This window comes from Pteropus medius, unplaced genomic scaffold, assembly GCF_902729225.1.
Source record: "Pteropus medius unplaced genomic scaffold, Ma_sr-lr_union100, whole genome shotgun sequence".
Classification (NCBI taxonomy): Eukaryota; Metazoa; Chordata; class Mammalia; order Chiroptera; family Pteropodidae; genus Pteropus; species Pteropus medius.
Genome location: NW_024353517.1, coordinates 7,834,988 through 7,853,430, shown reverse-complemented (window position 1 = coordinate 7,853,430; position 18,443 = coordinate 7,834,988). Strand labels below are relative to the sequence as shown.

The 18,443-nt window shown below is 32.3% G+C and overlaps 2 protein-coding genes and 1 pseudogene across 2 annotated transcripts in view; 1 reads left to right on the top strand and 2 right to left on the bottom strand.

The window, feature by feature from the left end:
* The first annotated feature begins 511 nt into the window (after positions 1-511).
* UTS2B (urotensin 2B) lies at positions 512-14,298 on the top strand. The gene is given in 6 exon segments (XM_039850646.1): positions 512-903; positions 4,878-4,925; positions 4,928-4,972; positions 6,211-6,248; positions 7,391-7,484; positions 13,291-14,298. Coding segments are annotated over 6 exon segments (363 nt in total). The 5' UTR covers positions 512-791; the 3' UTR covers positions 13,317-14,298.
* A 1,878-nt stretch (positions 14,299-16,176) lies between these two features.
* On the bottom strand, positions 16,177-16,295 carry LOC120593101 (uncharacterized; annotated as a pseudogene).
* Positions 16,296-16,325: 30 nt separating this feature from the next.
* OSTN (osteocrin) overlaps positions 16,326-18,443 on the bottom strand; it is a 40,271-nt gene continuing 38,153 nt past the window's right edge. Inside the window, exon 5 of the mRNA XM_039850644.1 lies at positions 16,326-17,333. The gene's annotated coding sequence lies outside the window, so the exon portion shown is untranslated. The remainder of the gene's footprint in view (positions 17,334-18,443) is intronic.

Genomic DNA, 18,443 nt, shown 5'->3' with positions numbered 1-18,443 from the left:
TGCTGGTTGCAGCAAAATGAAAACATCCTTCTTCCATATAGTGAGAAATTAATGTTCCCATTATCATTCGTTTCACATTTGAGCTCTTCCCAACTCAAATCCGTTTAGTTGGTTTAAAATGAATTGATGGTTGCAAATAACTTTGCTGTCAGGAAGACCTCCATCTGGCTCTAAATTAGTTAAATGAAAGGTATTATTCCCACTTTCACCTGCCTTGCATGCTCTCAGCCTTAGTATTAACTGGTTTGAGGTTATTTATTCCTGGAATCAGGAAATTAAACAACAAATTATGAATATCTAATCAAAAGATTCTACATTCCTAGATTTTGCTTTATGCTTGTGTATGTGTCTGAGTGCATGAGCATGCATAGGAATGCCTGCTTTTAGTGAAACGAGCGGGTATGAGATACATCAATTGGGCTCTTCCTGTCATTAACTGTAGCAAACCTGCTACTTCAAGTGGTAAATCATGTTGACAGGATGCATTACATTTTATAAGTTTTTTCTTTGTTCAGATCATTCGTAGTTGAAGCACATTTGCCACCATTTAAAAGTGAGCTCTGCAGCATTCCTCAGCCATTGAGACATTTCTCTTGACCTGAAGAGTCAATTTCTCTGATAGCACGGAAAATGTTTAACATGAACAAGAGCCTCTCAACCACTCTTTGCTGTTCAGATCATTCGTAGTTGAAGCACATTTGCCACCATTTAAAAGTGAGCTCTGCAGCATTCCTCAGCCATTGAGACATTTCTCTTGACCTGAAGAGTCAATTTCTCTGATAGCACGGAAAATGTTTAACATGAACAAGAGCCTCTCAACCACTCTTTGCTTTGGACTTCTAACTTTGTTATCTGTAATGATCTTTTTAGAATCGGTGCATGGACGGCCATATCTTATCCAAGGTATGTACATATGAATCTAAAATCCTACGGGTGAGTAAATTAATCCTTATCTTCCTGTTTGCCTCATTTTGATTTTTCTGCCATTATTGCAATAATGCTTTAAGATATTAATATAATTTAATCATCAAACATTCCTTTAGTAATTGCTGTTTCAAATTAAATGTAATCTATGATGCTGTTCTTCTCAAATAAATTAATTCCAACCAATATTATACTAAATTAATTTCAACTACGCTTTATTTTTTTCTAATCAGAGGCACCTCTTTCCCATCTTTGGTCTATTTCATAACCAAAGATAGGAAATGTATAAATAGTAATAAAATCCATCCCACATTCTCTGTATATTTGAAAAGTACATCTTGGGGAAAGAAAAATAAGATTTTCATCCAATGAGATTGTTAGTAATTTACTTATGAAAAAAGAGTGACCCAGAGAACGTATCAAGATAGAAACTTATGTTTGAAGAAATTTGAGGGTAATAATGCATAGGGATATCTACCTAGTACTTTCAGAAGGATGAGGCTGATGCTAATACCCACATTATGCATTGACTGTATCTATCAGATTTCTAACCTATTTAGGGACTTATGTTAAATGAAATAATTTAATCTATGACTCTACAAAATATCTGCCATAAAAGTTGGAGAAAATAAATTTCTCCTCTTGTAATATTATAACTTCTATTTATCTTTCTTTAAAATTTTCAGTGCTTTCTGTAGTGAACATAACTCTTGATCTGAGAATCGGGGGAGCTAGATTTAGTGCTACTTTATTAGGCAAACAATTTAACCTCATTAAACTTTTATATATTTCTTGATATTCTAAAAATAGTAACTCAAAATAGTGCTCTCTAATATTCCCTCCGGTTTGAAATTCTAGGGCGATCTATCATTTAACTGACCTCCTAGTCAGGAAGAGGAAGCTGTCATTTACACCTGTCTTATGTAGGAGAACCAAGACAGAATGTAATATTGTTTACATGATGCTGGGTTGCAAAAGGGATCTAGTTTCTCCCTTTTGGATCTAATTCAAGTTTACTAAATTATGTTGCTTTGAATATGGTTTTAAAAGTCAATGAAAATTAGAGCAGTTCTTTTGGCAGTGGAAATAAAATTGGATAAGCCCTTGTTATTTATTTATAGGGATTTTCTCATTAAAAAACAAATAGCCCAAAAGATCTAAATACAAGCCTGGGGATCAAAGATTAGAGGTTTAATCCAGTGCACTCACATTTTGTTTTTGACCAGTCAAAATTGTTGTACTTGGTAGACCTTTGTTGCTCTTCCTATAAGATGATGAGATTTTTCAATGTTCTTAACAATGTAAATGAATGAAGAAAAACGTGGCCATGTATTGAAGACTTTGAAAAATTGAGATGTTGGTTAATAATACCTGTAACTTCTGATTTCATGTGTATATGAAATACAGTAAAATCCAACTCTAAAGCATTTTTGCTAGGTTACAAATAAATAACACCTCTGACCCCAGCATATCACCCAGTGATATACATGTTATCACTGGCAGTATGTTAGAGTGGTTGATCTCAGTTTCATTGTATGTAGATGGGAATATTGAATTATCGGTAAGGTTATTTTCTGATCTAAATGGTCTATGATTGTTGTGAGCCTCTTTGCATGTACACATTTTTCAAAGAAAACAAATATTTGACTTATTTGAGTCTTTTAATACACTTTTTAAAAAAAATATGAATTTGTCTACTGACCAACTGCAAAGTTGGAGTAGCCATCCTTCTTTCTTTGTGTTAGACAATATCTAAGGCAAATGGCACAATCTGCCAGCTTTCATTTGACTAGGCCATAAAAACAGCACACCTCAATGGATAAACTTGAAAATGGGCAAACTGCCTATCACAAAAGGTGAAAGGACAAATATTATGACCAAGATGACTATGAAAGTTTTACTTTTTGGTATATTAATGTTTGGGGGGGGTTTCTAGGTTTCTTTCTGACAAAATTTCTTGTGTATATCTAATAAAAAGCTTCCACTTAAATGGCAAGCAAGGAGACAACCAAGTCTTTGAAGACTGAATATCTCAAGTAGTAATGAATCAGTATTTTCTGTGTATTTCCAAAAGCGACCAATCTCTGATTTCTGAGTAACTTTGCTATCCTTTGTGTTAAAGGTGCATCTGATGCAGTATTTTTTTATTCATACATTTCCTTTATCAATATTAACTTTTAGTTGAAAGATAGAAACATGTTAAAAGTAAAGTAGTTTTTTCTTTCAAAGCTATATATTTAAAACTAAAAATGAAAACAAGAAAATAATTGTTTTTCCATTATTTTTCTTAGCCAATGTATCATACTTAACTTTTCTTCAGAGATTCCTATAAAAGATGGTTGTCTTAAAACATAGTGACAAGAATTCTGAGGATGGTAACACAGCTGTAATTATTGGAAACGAAAATGGTAAAGAAAGGCAAATATATTAATTTGCTTTTTTGAAAAATGTTTTAGTTAAATATGCGGAGAAATGGACTGTGGATTACGTAAATAAATGCTTTAAATCTACGCTTTCCTAGTTACCTTCCTTCTAGTCTTTTCAATTCTCTAAATTGAGGGCAGTGAATCTTTCTCTTATCGAAGCTCTCTGTCTGAAACAGTCATAATCACTTGGCTATAAACTATACCTTATTTTTTCTATTAAAACATTGTAAAGATTATAATTTAATATATTAATGTACAACTATAATAAAAATTACATTATTGTATAATCATATCTTTCTCTTAAACTAAACTGCCTGAGGGTCTTTGTATAACAGACTTTAAGCAAAAGTTCCATTGATAGTCTGTTAACATCATAATTACTCAACAGAAAGAAAAATACATAGAATTTCACAGATAATTTCTATGTCTATAAAGTAAAGGAAATTGAACAACTGAGCAACAATTAAGTCTGTTTGGTCAATGCAGAAAAATTCTGTTATCTGCCCAAGTCATCCATATTCTTTGTCAGCAATTCTTTCATTCTTTTAATTAGCCACTTAATTGTTTATCAATTGACATTTTGTAGACACAAGGAAAAACAAATGTTTTTAAGGAAGAATCTAGTCAAATTATGAGCCATTACTCTAGCTGACACCACAACATTCTCACTCTTAAACTTCGAACTCCTTAATCTAGCTTCTACCCACACTGTATCAGTTGGTATAAGGTGATCAAGAGAGAGAAAAATGATTCTATAAAATTATATGATAAAGGTTTGATTTTTTTCCAGGCCACCTCACAAAAATTCATTTCTTTTGTAATAAACTAATTATTATTTCAATTGCATTATTTGTTAATAGATATCTTGTTGAATATTCATGTTTTAAACTCTATTGCCTTGACCTCTACTCCAAAATAAAAAATGTTTAGGAATGAATGGGCTGTCAGGTAAACTGACCAAGATGGAAAGATATCAATATGGGAAAAGCAGACATCCCATACTTTTTCCACAAGGTTTTCTTAGATGGTTTAAAGGCAATACCCCGAACATAAAATGACTCATATTTAAATGTGTATATCAAATAAAATCTCAAAATCAAATTATTAACTTTTTCTTTTAAAAACTTTTAATTTATATTTTTTCTGTTAAATGCAATAGTAGAAAATTTCAAAAGCACAGATGAAAAAGAAGAAAGTAAAACTTACCTGTAATAATCACAGGTAAATGTAAAACTTCAAGGTGTAACCTACCAGGCATCATATTCTTTGTTTCAGCTCCTCTCCCTCTCACAAACAAAATCTCTCTTTGAGTGTTCACATACATTCAGTGATTTTTAAAACAGGCCATCTCTTTGGATTATACACTTATCTTTACACTCCTTTTATTGGTGAATATACTCATTGATAATTACCTGTAAAACCTATTAGAAATATACTCATTGATAATTACCTGTAAAACCTATTAGAAACATTTTAGTAACATAGATTGAGAGTGGAGGTTTCATTATATAAGGGTCATCAATACAGGAAATGAATTGTTTCCAGATAAAGAAGATACAAAACACAAGGAACTCTTACTCTACTGAATAAAAATTTTGATTTTCAAAGACTGTCCAAGATTGGTGAGTTAAAAATAAAATCAAGCTTTATTTATTCAAAAATAATAAAATCTATTCTATTTTCTGACCTGCTCTTTTCTAAATGTTAATTTATATTAAATAAAATAATAACTGCTCCATTTTATGCTGTATTGAAAGCTTAAGTGTTTTCCTCATTTCACATTCACACTAAAAGCAATACACTTATTAAAAATATTAATATCTTATTTTGTTCAGTTAGAGGATCCTAATGGGATCAGAAACCATTCAGTTACAAAATAGTTATCTTTACTTATATTTTTCTCTCATCTATATAACTTCTCGCTGGTAAAATTATCATTTTCTTTTACTAAATGCTTCAAGATTATTACTAAATGCTTCAAATTTGTTCATAGTTTTCCACTAGAAATTTCACAAATTAACCGCAGTTTTGTGACAGCTAAATTAACACCCTTTTTAAATCAAATTCTTTCAGTTTGGAAAATGGCTGGTAGAGTACATTGGAAAATGAAGGTTACACCAATTGAAGTTTTTTTTCCTTTGAAGAACAGGAGAATCTGATGTACAATTAGGCATCAGACTGCTCTCCAAGAGACAACAGATACTGTCAGAAACTTAGCAAGTTTAGTCTAAGAGAAAATGTGGCATTATGACAATGTGGTACCCTCTCTGAAAATATCTGAAGTCTTTAAAAAAAAAAATGTCTATTCGTGGAACAATGTGCTAGTCAAAATAATGCCCTAATAAATAATTTAAAAATACAGGGCTTTAAAGTTAGAAGATATTTCCATTGAGGAAAATAAATGAAATTATAAAAAATATAAAAAAAGAAAAATTCATATTTAAATTACAAAACAAAGAATTGCCATTAATATTTTAGGGAATTTCCTTCTAGATTAAATTATATTAATAAGAATTGTGTTCTGCTCTCTTTTTTTCACTTAATTTTGTTTCGTGAGAATTTTCTCTTGTCAGTAAAATTGTTTATTTCTAAGTAATAGTCCTTTATTAACACTAAACTGATCTATTTTAGAAAACTTTGTGCATGTTGGAAACTAGATATTGTCTCATGACTTAACTGATTACATTTTAATATTATAGGAATTGAAAAACATGTGGGGCTTTATATAAGGATGTGTGGGTGATTTCAAATCATATGAAAAAGATCTTTGTCTTCCACATAAGATCTAGATCATGTGGTCTGACGTGAATTAAATATTGCTTGCAATGTACCTTTTTCACATGACAAATGTATCTTGCAGATATAGAACTGGCTAATAAATTGGAAGAACTTAACCAGGTGAGTATGTGAAATACTTATGTATTCAATTTTAATAATTATTTTAAGGCAATTAGTTTTAATGTAATTTTTAAAATTATTAATACCATAATATAAAATTTATAGCTGAAGTTATCCTGGGATAAAATGTCTAGAAATCTGAATTCTAGGCCTAGCTCTCCAATTACCTAACTGTGAGACTATGACCAAATTAAAACTCTCTGGACCTAAATATCCTCTTTTGTAAAATAGAAGACTACAACTAGATTGGTGGTTTTCAAAAGCTATTATTATTTTTAAAGGTAGAAATACTTTTGTCCAAACAAAATTTTATATGGTCCCAGTAAATGAAGCATATAAAAGCGAAGCTGTTCAGCTTGAAGCAGCTGGTGTCGGGGCCTAACGTGCTGTGCTGCCTTCTTGACCTGCTTTTGGCCTCCTGACAGGGAGCCCCTTATCAGTTGAATTCCCACACTCCTTGACAGTCTAAGAAAGTTTGAAAAAACATTGTATTAGATGATTTCTAAACTATTTCAAATACAACTGCATGAAAATTCATTAATCTACAAACTGTGTGGCTGTTTGGGAGAAAGAATTATAGCCCATCATTCTCTCCTGAGCTGCTAGGGCAAGGACACATGCAGTAACCCCGGATGGGCTCTCTTTTGGTATGGTTAGGTCTTCAGGCCTTAGGCAATCAGAGAGCTTACCAAAATTAACATGGGCTGAATTCTGGATACAAATTCTAGGGCCTCAAAAATTTTCTCCCTTCATGTTAGAAAGGACAAATACTTCAGGAAATTCAAATATTTGCATAACTCTTTGGAGGTCCTTGAAAAGAACTGCTCATTATAGGTGACATAAAATCAAGTCCAGCTATACAAACTATGTTTATAGGCTCCCCGTTAATTAACACCCAGAGCTGACTTCTTTCCCTCTAACCCTGTTTCTTCTGATTTCCTGTTGAGTCATGTACTTTTCCCAGCCAGTCTATAAATATACATTTCCTTTTTTCTCTAATTCTTTTTGTTTATTTTATTATTTTTTCCTTTTCCATTCAGTTTTTCTCTTCTACCTTTTCTTGCTTTATTCTTCCTCTTCTTCAATAGAAAACAGCATATTGTTGTTAAAGACTAATAATGATCGTATCCGATTTTCAACAGCTGGAAAAGCTAAAAGAGCAGCTCATGGAGGCAAAGTATGCTGAGATGTCCTATGCTATAGATGGTCTATCCCCTTCTCATTCTAATAAGAGAGGTACGTTTTCATTTCGAAGCTTAAAATTGACTTCTGAAATATTATTTTTGTAATTACTTCTGAGAAGAGAGACATTAACTTGACATTTCTTAATCTCATTGAGGTGATCAAGATCAAGGTTTATATTTTTAAAAAAGAGTCAAATGAAAGTGTTCCCCTATAAATATGTCTGAGCTTTGTCCTGTTCATAAAAGTGGGTAGCAAAGGCTCATATTCCAGGTAAAAGTGAAATAAACCCTTACTGTTTAAAATTGTGGCCTACCCTTGCTATTTTGGCCAAAACACTGGAACTAGGAGGATTATCAATAGAAATCATAAAGTTTTTAGCCAATTCAGAATTTTAGAGCATCTTCATTGAAATAAGAACTCTCATTGCTATAACACTTGGTCCAAAGTTTCATTCATAACATTTAATTTCAGAAAGACATCTTTTAGATGTTTTTCTATAACACTTCCTAAGAAATTCTTGTTTCTTGCTAGAATAGTTCTTATATTTGAAAAAAAAAATGTTTCTTTATCATGTAATGAAGTGAGATTCTCTAAGACATTTTTTATTTTTACTTGTCCTTCTCTCAGATTTGTCTTTAATATCTGTAAAAATCGATTTTTACAGTGCTAGTAAGAGGAAAGAGGATAAGCTGCTGTTATTTAAACACTTAGCATATACCAGATATTTTACATTTAAATATCTCAAAATATTATGATTAAGCACATGAATTCTAGAGCCAAACTAGACTGCCTAGATTCATATCTTAACTTTGACATATCCCAGCTATGTGACCTTGTGCAATTATCTACTTTCATGTACTTCATTTTCTTTGCCCCCAAATTTAAATGATAATAATAATCTTTATGAGATGCTGGGAGGATTTGGTGAGTTATATATGAAAGACATTTAGACTACTGTTCAGCATATAGTAAGTACTGTCCGAGCTTAACCTTTTTTAAAAAATAATTTTCATCATTATTACTATAATTATTATTTTATTCTCATTATAAACACGGTAAGACAGCTATTACTAGGTTTATTTTATAAATGAGAAAATTGCATTTTAGAGGGGTTAAAATATGCTGAAAATAACCCAACTGCTAAGTGATTTAGCTAGGAAGCTTGAAGGAGAGTGTTAGAAGATGAGTTGGGAAGTGGAAGGGAAAGAACCTTCAGGATTTTTAAGGATGTTAGCTTTTACTTGGTATTATATGGAAAATTATCGGAAAGTCATGAGCAAGTGAGTAATATGAAGTAAGTTGTTATAGAATCATTCTTGATGTTTTGTGTAGCATATACTGAAAAAGAGGGACAACGATGGAAGTAATGAGAACTTTAGTGAGGTTACTTTAATAATTCAGATGATAAATGGTGGTAGCTTGGATTAGAGTGGCAGTAGTGAACTGATAAGACGAGGTCTGATTCTGAATATATTTTTGAACAAAAAAGTCAACAAAATGTTCTTCAGTATTACAGTGTAAAAAAGAAAGACACGTTTTAAAAATGATTCCAAGATTTTTGAGCAACTAGGAAAAAAGGGCAATTCCTATTTATTGAGCCAGGCATAGATAGAGGAGAAAAACTTTTAGTGGTAGAGAAAGGTTAGAATAAAGATTTGTTGGACCTTGCCATAGTCAGTGTATCCTAGGCTATGATGTGTTACCAAGTTTAATCTGAATCTCAGAGGCCTAATATAATGAAGTCCAAATATAAATTCCAATGAATGTAGTACAATCCTCTTATATTTTGTGGCTATATCATGTAAAATACATCTTGCCTGCCCCCAAGATTGCGATGATAGAGGAGAGAGATAGAGGACACATGCCAGCGTGCCAGTTCACAACTGCCTCAGTTCACAAAAAGTCATCACTCTGCTGAAGTCCATTGGCCAGATTAGTCACTTGGGCTGCCACCAAAAACACTGGCAGGACAGGCTGAAAGTCTAAATGTCGGGAAGTACATATAATACTTGGGAAGCACTCCCTCTACTACAGTTAATGCTTTGATCTTTTCTTAAACAGACAGACTCTACTCAAGCCATTCCCCAAATTCTTTTCCCTGACTGCACGCAGAACAAAGAACAAGCTCTCCAAAAGATACTGACTAGCTTTCATCACATACAACATGACTCCTCTTCATTCACAGACCTCTTAGATGAAAGGACCTGTTATTCACCCCACACAAATCCAATAATTAGCAGAAGAACAGGGACAGGATAATCACAATTAATAATATTATCATAAATGGAAAGAACAAGAGACACACAACATCTAGAATGCTGGCCTCCACAGTTCTGAAATTCCCCTGGGAAAGTATTGTAAAGATTTTCTACCTTGGGGATGGAGAAAGGTTTCTTGATTAGGGCTGATAGTGTCTAGGAGTTCTTTGCCCATTGTATTGTTTCTGCCAGCTCCATCCTTTCTGAGATTTTTGCTTTTTTCATTGTTATTCCTGGACCCAGCTTGTGTGATACTTGGCTATTATTTCCTCCTTGAGGATTGCACGTTTTTCTTGTCTCAGCCTACTTTTGCAAAGTTGGAAGCACAAAGTTTATTTTGTCTCGAAGTGTCAAAGACATTTTTACTAGGGATTTTTTTTGGAGGGGCGGCGGAACAATAATGTAATTTCAAAAATTTAACAAGCGTCTCAATTATTTACTATACACAAAGATTAAAAAAAAACTTTTATTTATTTTTCATTCTCACTTCCAACTTAGTAGCAGTTACCTTAAAGATTGCATACTGAATCTGATTTTTGCCCTCGGTTCTTTTATTCCAGCTGATATTTACAGAGCCTCTGTCACTTAGAGTCATTTCTAATCCCATTTTACAGTGTTTGTGACTAGAAGCAGTTAGCTCTTTCAACACTTCAAGACCTTGTATTCCTGAATTCTATTCCCTTTGTATTTGTGTGCAAAGACACCATTTCTTTGCTAAACTCATCAACTTCTTTCAATACCTTGCTAAATATATCCAATATCAACCTAAAACTACTGCCAATATTCTATTTTCCGATCTTTTGTCTATATGTTAAAGAGAAACATAATCTCCATCGGAACTGTGGTAGATGTCAACTTTACCACATATTTTGCTACTTCATAAAATGGCTCTTCATTTTTCCAGACTATCAATTTCCTGTCTGCCATTAACCAATTGCTGAGACTGTGCTACAATTTAGGTTCTTCTTAGAGCAGCACCCTATTTCAAGTTATCGTGTTGTATTTTGTAATAAATTAGACAAACCACATTAACAAAATAACCTTAAAATCTCAGTGATGTAATTTGCTTTAGGTTTTATTTTGTGTTAACATGAAGCCTTATGTACATTAGTCATTTTTCTTCTCTTTGTGCCTACACATTTTGTCCTTATAGCAGGATAGGAGAGAAATGGAGGTAAGCACACTCTTAACTGCCCAAATTGGGTACATGATCTCAATATAACTTAACAGGGTTGGGGAAGTACCTGGGAAATGTGGAGAAGCACAAGGATTAGTTGGAGAGTCCTATCTACCACAGACATTTTGGGCTTGTTATGCCATGTATAACAAAATCTTCCCAATAGTGATTTGAGTACACCATTGAACATATAAATTTGGAGTTTAGGGAAGCAGCTCAAATTGGAAATATAAGTTTGACAGTTATCAGCAAATCAATATTGAGTGGTATTGTGTTGAGACCATCTAGGGAATGACTAAACGAGAAGACATTCTAGGCAAAAGCTCAGACAACTACAAAGTTTGAGATTGGGCAGATGAGAGAGAACCTGCAAAAGAGGCTGAGTAGGAGCAGCTACCAAGGAAGGAGGTGACGAAGAAAGGAATGCCCCAGATGTCAAATAAAAAAAATCTGGAAGAAGTAGTTCAACTGTCTCTAAAGCTATGATATGTCCTGTATGATGAGAACTGAGACTTTCCACCTGAACATCAATGGGAAAGTTATTCATGGCTTTGACAAGAATTGTTTGGCGGACTTTTGGTTAAAGAGAACATGATAAAACAATAGGAACCACTGACAAAAGACAGCTTTTGAGAAATTTTGTTCTAAAGGTTAGAAAGAATTGGGGTATTAGAGTAATTTGAGGGGAACAAGAAAGCTATTTGTTTTTAAGCAAGGAGATATTAAAACATATTTGTATGTAGTAGGAACAAAGCAAATATTTGTGGTGATAAACATACTAATTAGATGCTCAGATTAGATGACAAAAACAACCCATATTATATGTAGTGTGGTTCTTTTGGCATAACTAGAAACTATCTATCATGAATAATAATATATGAAGATGAAATGGACCCAGAGATCGAGCTTAAGGCAACAGTAACTTAGACTTATGGCATAATATTATAATTTGCTTTAATTATTTAATATGCAGTTGACAGACCCTTGATAAATGCTTTCATTCATTAAAAATATAGCTAACATCTAGCATCATGCTTAAAACAGGAGTTGTGAGTGAACCACGCAGACTTGAAGTAATACCAGAAAGCTGGCCATGATTTTCCTTCACATAAACGATAATGATAGATAAATATTGATGAGTTGGATCTACTGGTGATATTCATGACAGTTTCCTTTAACCAGGTTTAAAAATGTTTCCAAACTATATTCCATTGCATACTTAATTGAGCTGTTCATGTCATGTAAGTCTTGGATGCTCTGAGTATATTCGTTTACCAGACTGAGATATTCAAAGATATCCAAAGGAACAGAAAGGGCAGTGATGATAATTTTCCGAAGCACACTCTGAAAAGATTGGATCAGAGAGGCCAAGCTCTTCTTCTGTTTAATTTCTATAAATAAACTTCTCTTTTCATAGGATTCGAATGAAGCTGTGGCTCTTGTAGAAATGAAAAATAGACTCTATGTGCTATCATAACTCTGTGTGTGTAATCGTTATCAGCATTAACTAGGGTCACAATTTGCAGAGTGAATGGAGTTAGGGAGGGAAAGCTGGGCAAGCTGATACACTAGCATTTATTTAAAAGAGTATCTTAACTGTACTACGAGGGTTTTTTTTTTTACTCTTTTGCATTATGTATACCATTAATCAATAGTGAATCAAAGACACATCTCCCCGAAGTTTTAATTTCAAAAACCATTTAGATTGAAGGAAATTAGAATAATTTATAATTAGTCATATGAAGCTACTGTAAGTTAGGCAATTGGAAACAACTTACAGAAGATTTAAAATGACTTATCCACATATTTGAAGATTAAATGCTGTTAGAATTGGTTTGATTTTTCTGAAATATCATTTTATGATTGGAATGTGAAGACTGTGACAATGTGACAATCAAATTACTTAAATATCATTTGGCGGTTTGCAAAGTGAACTTCAAACTCTCTTCCTTCTTTTTTCTCCAATAAACAGCACATTTATTACTTTTTTTAATGTATGTGACTTTTTTCGAGATTTCAATTCTCCCCCAACTATAAATAGTAGAGTGCCCCTACTGTAACATGTATTACATGTATTATAATGTACTGAACTGTATTACATGTATTATAATGTAGAACAGTGCTGTCCGATAGAACCCTCTGTATTGATGTGAGCATTCTGAATTTGCACTGCCCATGATGGTAGTCACTAGCTACAGGTTACTACTGAGCACTTAAAATGTGGCAAGTATGATGGTGAAGAGAAATTTTCAAATTTTATTTAATTCTGATTAATTTAAAGATCCACATGAGGCTAATAAAAACTGCATTGAACATCATTTTTACATAACTTTCTCTTATTCAGGCACACATATTTTATTCATATCTAATGTTTTATCAAGTATCCTCCTAATAAAGAATTTGTTTTTGTGTTCTTTTTTAGCTTGCTTTTGGAAGTACTGTGTCTAAAGTTGTTTTTCTGGATGCAAAAAAAGATAAGAACATTAGAAAAAGACATACATCTCTTTACTACTTAAAATTGCAGCTGTTTAAAGAATAAAGAAACTGTGAATAGTGACAAAACGGTTGCACTTTCACTGGCATGGGGCTATCAAAATGGCTTTGCAGAGTTAAAGTTGAGAGTGCTATATCTATTGTATGCTTTCCATAAATTCATTGTCTACATATAGTTTTGTCCAATGATGACTATACTGTTAAGCTATCAGTTAAAATATTTTTAAAAGCATCTTGGAAAATTAAAGTAAACTATATTGTCTCAATTCATGTGGAAAATATGCACCATGTCCTTTCTCTTTTTATGGTTGTGCCAGCTATTCTCTTTTTGGTGAATCTGGACAATTATCACTGAGACCACTACAACCAAAGGAATTCAATACTAGGGAGTAGAAATGTATTATTGGACTCTGGAGAAAGCAGTACTGGATATCTCAGAGATAGATATTAAGAAAACTTTCTTACAGAGCAATTGATCTTTGACTTCTTAATTCTCATCTCTGCCTCCTCCACAACATCAAAAGCTATTTGAGACTCTCAGCATGCATGTAAGAGACTAGATTCAGTGTGCTAAAAAACAACAAACAAAACAAAACAGAAACTCATTGGCTTTTCCTTGATTTCTATTTTCCAAATCTGTATATCAGACTGCTCTTGCTTACATCTGAACAAGCTTATTTAATCAGTTTAAGGCTGGGAATTAAACTTCAATTTTGTCTGCCACCTCTGTTGGCACAGAAACATTGTCAAAGTAACTTTATAATTAAGGAATATTAAAGACTAGAATATCTGGACAGATGAGCCTACGCACATGCTCTTACTTTATAATATGGTGAAAATGCATATTATCTACATAATATTAACTGTGTAGTGGTTAAAAATAAAACCATCTCATAAGATAAAACGAACAATATTGCTTAAAATGAAAAAAAAAAAAGAGTAAAACAGACCAAGTTGAGTAATATGCCTGTAGTACTATATATATATATATATATATATACTTGTTAGGAGCCACTCAAATGTACGTAAGGATTAGTTGCTCAATAATGCCTAAATGCTCCCATGTATTTACGCCAGTTGTAAACATAAAAATAATATCATAAAGAAAGACAAAAACATCTGTTTTCATCATCTCGTGTTTATTAACTTTGGAGCTGTTGAACAATATTTAAACATTTTGAAACTTAAAGATAAAGTCACTCAAAAAATCTTTTGACACTTCTTTCTGTTAGAAAAATCCATTAATTTTATCTTTTAATAATTTGCTTTAAGAAAATTAATTCCCTAAAGCTATCTGCAGATTAAAGGTAGCATTTGTTAGACTTTTTTGTAGTATGAGTAAATCTTAAGACAATGTTGTCAGGAATTAACATCCTATCATTAAAAAAATCGATTATGTATTTGATGCCAGAACCCAGAAATCCATATTCACGATTTGCTCTGTGAAGCTTCACACAGGAACAAAGAAGAACAATAAGGTAATATATTTCTTTGAAACTAAATGAAAAGTCCCTTCAAGTTGAATACTTCTCAAGGAAAAATAGTAGAATTTAGTATTATACAAAACATTGGACAAATAAATGAGATGACTCGTCATATTCTTAACAAAAGTTCCATCTTAATTTTCTGCTATGTTAAAAGAATGTCTTATTTTAAACTACTATGCTACTGACTTATTTTCTATTCTGTGTAAAGTGGTAAAAATTAAAATATGAAATAAAATAGTTACGAGTGGAGAAAACTTTTTTCTTCATGAAAGTCTTATATATATATTATATTATGTGAAAATGCATTACACACTAGAATAGAGAATAAATCAATATATTGTGACCTCTTTAATTAAATTGGATGATGTAAGCATATGAATTTAAAAAAGAAGGAAGATAGGAAATCAATTTGTTTAATCCAACTTAAATCTTCACCATGAGAAATTTTTAGGCTGCAGTAGGTTCGAATACCTTTTGTCAAAACATGAAGCAGCAGAGCCCACTTGGATTAGAAGCTTATGAATATTCAAATGGGAGAAACAGGAAAGAAAGCACTTTCAAAGAATAAGACACATTTTTATAATTCATCAGAAGGTTAGGGAATTGTGAGAAAGAAAAACTATAACTTCTTAAATAATTCTTTTAAACAGTGAGTCTTGCAAGATATTTGCCCATGTACCACTACCAACTTTCTAACACAAGTTTATGAAAAGCAGAATTGGTAAGCTTTCTCAAAATACATTTCTCTTTACTACAACCCCACTATCATAATTAGAAGAATCATTCATTTACTGTTTTTTCCTAAACTTGAAGATTTTCAGCAGTTGGAGAAATTTTCCCCAAACTAAGAAATTATATATAAAATCACCCTGTATTCTAAGTACATATGTTTATTTTATGTTTCTCTGAGTTTATTTTATTCTTTGGATTGTACCTTTATTAATTTTTAGTTAAGATTAACAACTACACATTTCTCTCCTCTTTTTATAATATGAATATACCATCTCACAACTCTCTTCATTTTTATGCTAAAATAAAACTTTACTCTTCTGGCCAGACTTTTTTCTTATTACATATCGGATCTGTTTGACAATGATTACTGGGGTTTAAAGAAATATTCCACAGGATTTATATAAACTTCTACTAACTCATTTTAAATATCTGGTCTAAGGAATAAGTTATCTTTGTGTTTTGAAAGCATATCCAATGCACAACGCTTAAATTACAGTAACATTACAGTTATTGCTAAGAACTGAGTTTTCTAGAATATCAAACCTTATGCTTTGATAGATCAATTAAAATAATTTGAATCATTTCATTCTTTTTTCCACCTACAGCACCCACTCTTCCTAGGTGGTCTTCCATTCAAGTACTAACCAGGCACAACCTTGCTTAGCTTCTGAGATCAGACAAGATTGGGTGTGTTCAGGGCGGAATGGCCGTAGATCTAATTTGAATCATTTTAAATAAATCATTCTCAAACACATCATATTGTTTAATGCCTTATCAAACACAGTATATGAAACAGAGTAAACAGTTTCATAGGTGAGTCAGTAACATCAACAAGATTGCTTATGGTACTATGCTCAAATTTATTGTGCCAAAATTATGTGTATTTAACCAGCCCCAGACTGCTGTGGTGATCTATTACCTTATGAATCTTTGACTTCCCCATACTTTCATCTGTTACTTCTGTGTGTAGTTTTCATAATCAGCCATTGCTGCCCTTATAACCATCAGTTATAATTTAGAGAAATGGAAAATTATTAGGGAACATGGGATATCCGAGCTTGACAAATGAATAATAACCTTCACTTTCTAATTCTAAGTCAATATGCTCTTACCTGCAGGTATTTTTTCAGGTAAAATTTATGGACATAATTACTGTTGTTTTTACCTTGCTCAGAGATCTTTTTCTAGAACTGGGGCTATGCTTAATTTGGTTGAAACTGACTGAAATTTGAATATAATAAGAGAAGTCTAATTTCATAATTATTACCCAAGAGGCCCACAGACAAAGTGTAAGAGAGAAATGAAACTATTCAAGAAAAAAATACACAACATTGTCTTTTCTTTTTCTCCAATAACGAACAGATTGTACCTAAGTTTTACAGATTGTAACTAAGTTTTAAATCAGTCTTCTGTTATTGTTCAACCACATAAATGTAAATGGTAAATGCATGTAGAAAGCACTTTACTGCATTGTGCTTTTTGACTGTTCCTTAGAAAAGTAAGTTTTCAGGCCGAGTAATCATTCCTGAATAACTAAAAAAATATATATGTATTTTAAAAATATTCACACGTTGAATGATCTGCATAATTTACTTGAAGCTGTAACAATACTGTGATGTGATGGACCTAAATTCAAGCTTTGGAAAGGATTTGCAGAAAGCCAGTTCCTTAAAAGTTTAATTATTAAGGAGTGTAAAGAACTTCACTGAAGCATCTTCATGTTTCTGTGACATTTCACCCAAGGAAGTCACGTCTGCAAAAATGAAAATTGAAATTGTTAAAGCTAAGGAGAAGTCTGTAGATAAGGGGAAATTCATCAGCTTCAGCTGAGAAAAGCCGAAAGTCTAATTACTTGATTACAGCTTTTATTTATGCAGCATATTTTATTGTAAAGACAATATGCAACATGATCATTTCTGTTCAAAATGTATTAAAAAAGAGCATTTTAAATGGTAAACTAGGTGCTTGTGCTTAAGCCACACTTTCTTTTTTTGAATACCTGCTGTAATTTGCTTCTTTTGCAATTTCAGTCTTGGTTCAAAGAATGTTTCCATGACAAACAAAAGCAAGAAAATCTGACCACTATTTTCTGTTTATTGTTATGATAACGTGTTGATATTTATTGTATACTTCGCTTCGTTTAAAGGGTCCAACCATATAGTTGCATTTAAACATATTTTTTCTATTTGAGAATTATATTAATTTATTTGAATGACGCTGTGTCAATATTGTTCTAAAATAAAAATTGTTGGTGTAATACAGCAACATGTGTGTCACATTATTAAAAGTCTTAATTCATGTGGCAGCAAAGTGTAGCAAAATTAATGGTCATATTTTGACCAAATTTCATTAAGTAGGCATCCTGATTTCAATGGCAGAGACTTAGAACTTGCTACTTGTTTTACAGAATCTATGTAACCTAGACAAAAATACCTCTCTAAATTTGAGTTGCTTAGAACTGAGGCCTATTAACTCAAAACTTTGGTCCAGTATGTTAATGATTTGAAGAGGATATTGTATAAATATCGAATTATTGTCTTTTCCAAAATACATATGCAAGAAGAAATGAGTATTTTGGTGGTGGTGGGGAACTAGATAATACACATCAGCTGTTTTTAGACTTGACCTCAAACAAAGCAAAACTTCCTCAATTAATATTAGTTTCACGTTTAGCATAAAGACTTACAGTGAAACCCAGAAGGTGAAAACCCACAAATAAACCTGCTCCAAAAGGATACACATCTTCTCCCATAGAAGTGAAATAAAGATTTTCATAAAATCTAAGATACTATTTCTGTTTGTTTTAGAGATATATAATCAGCAATGAAATAGAAATGGCAATTTAGCACCTAGAAGACCTTAT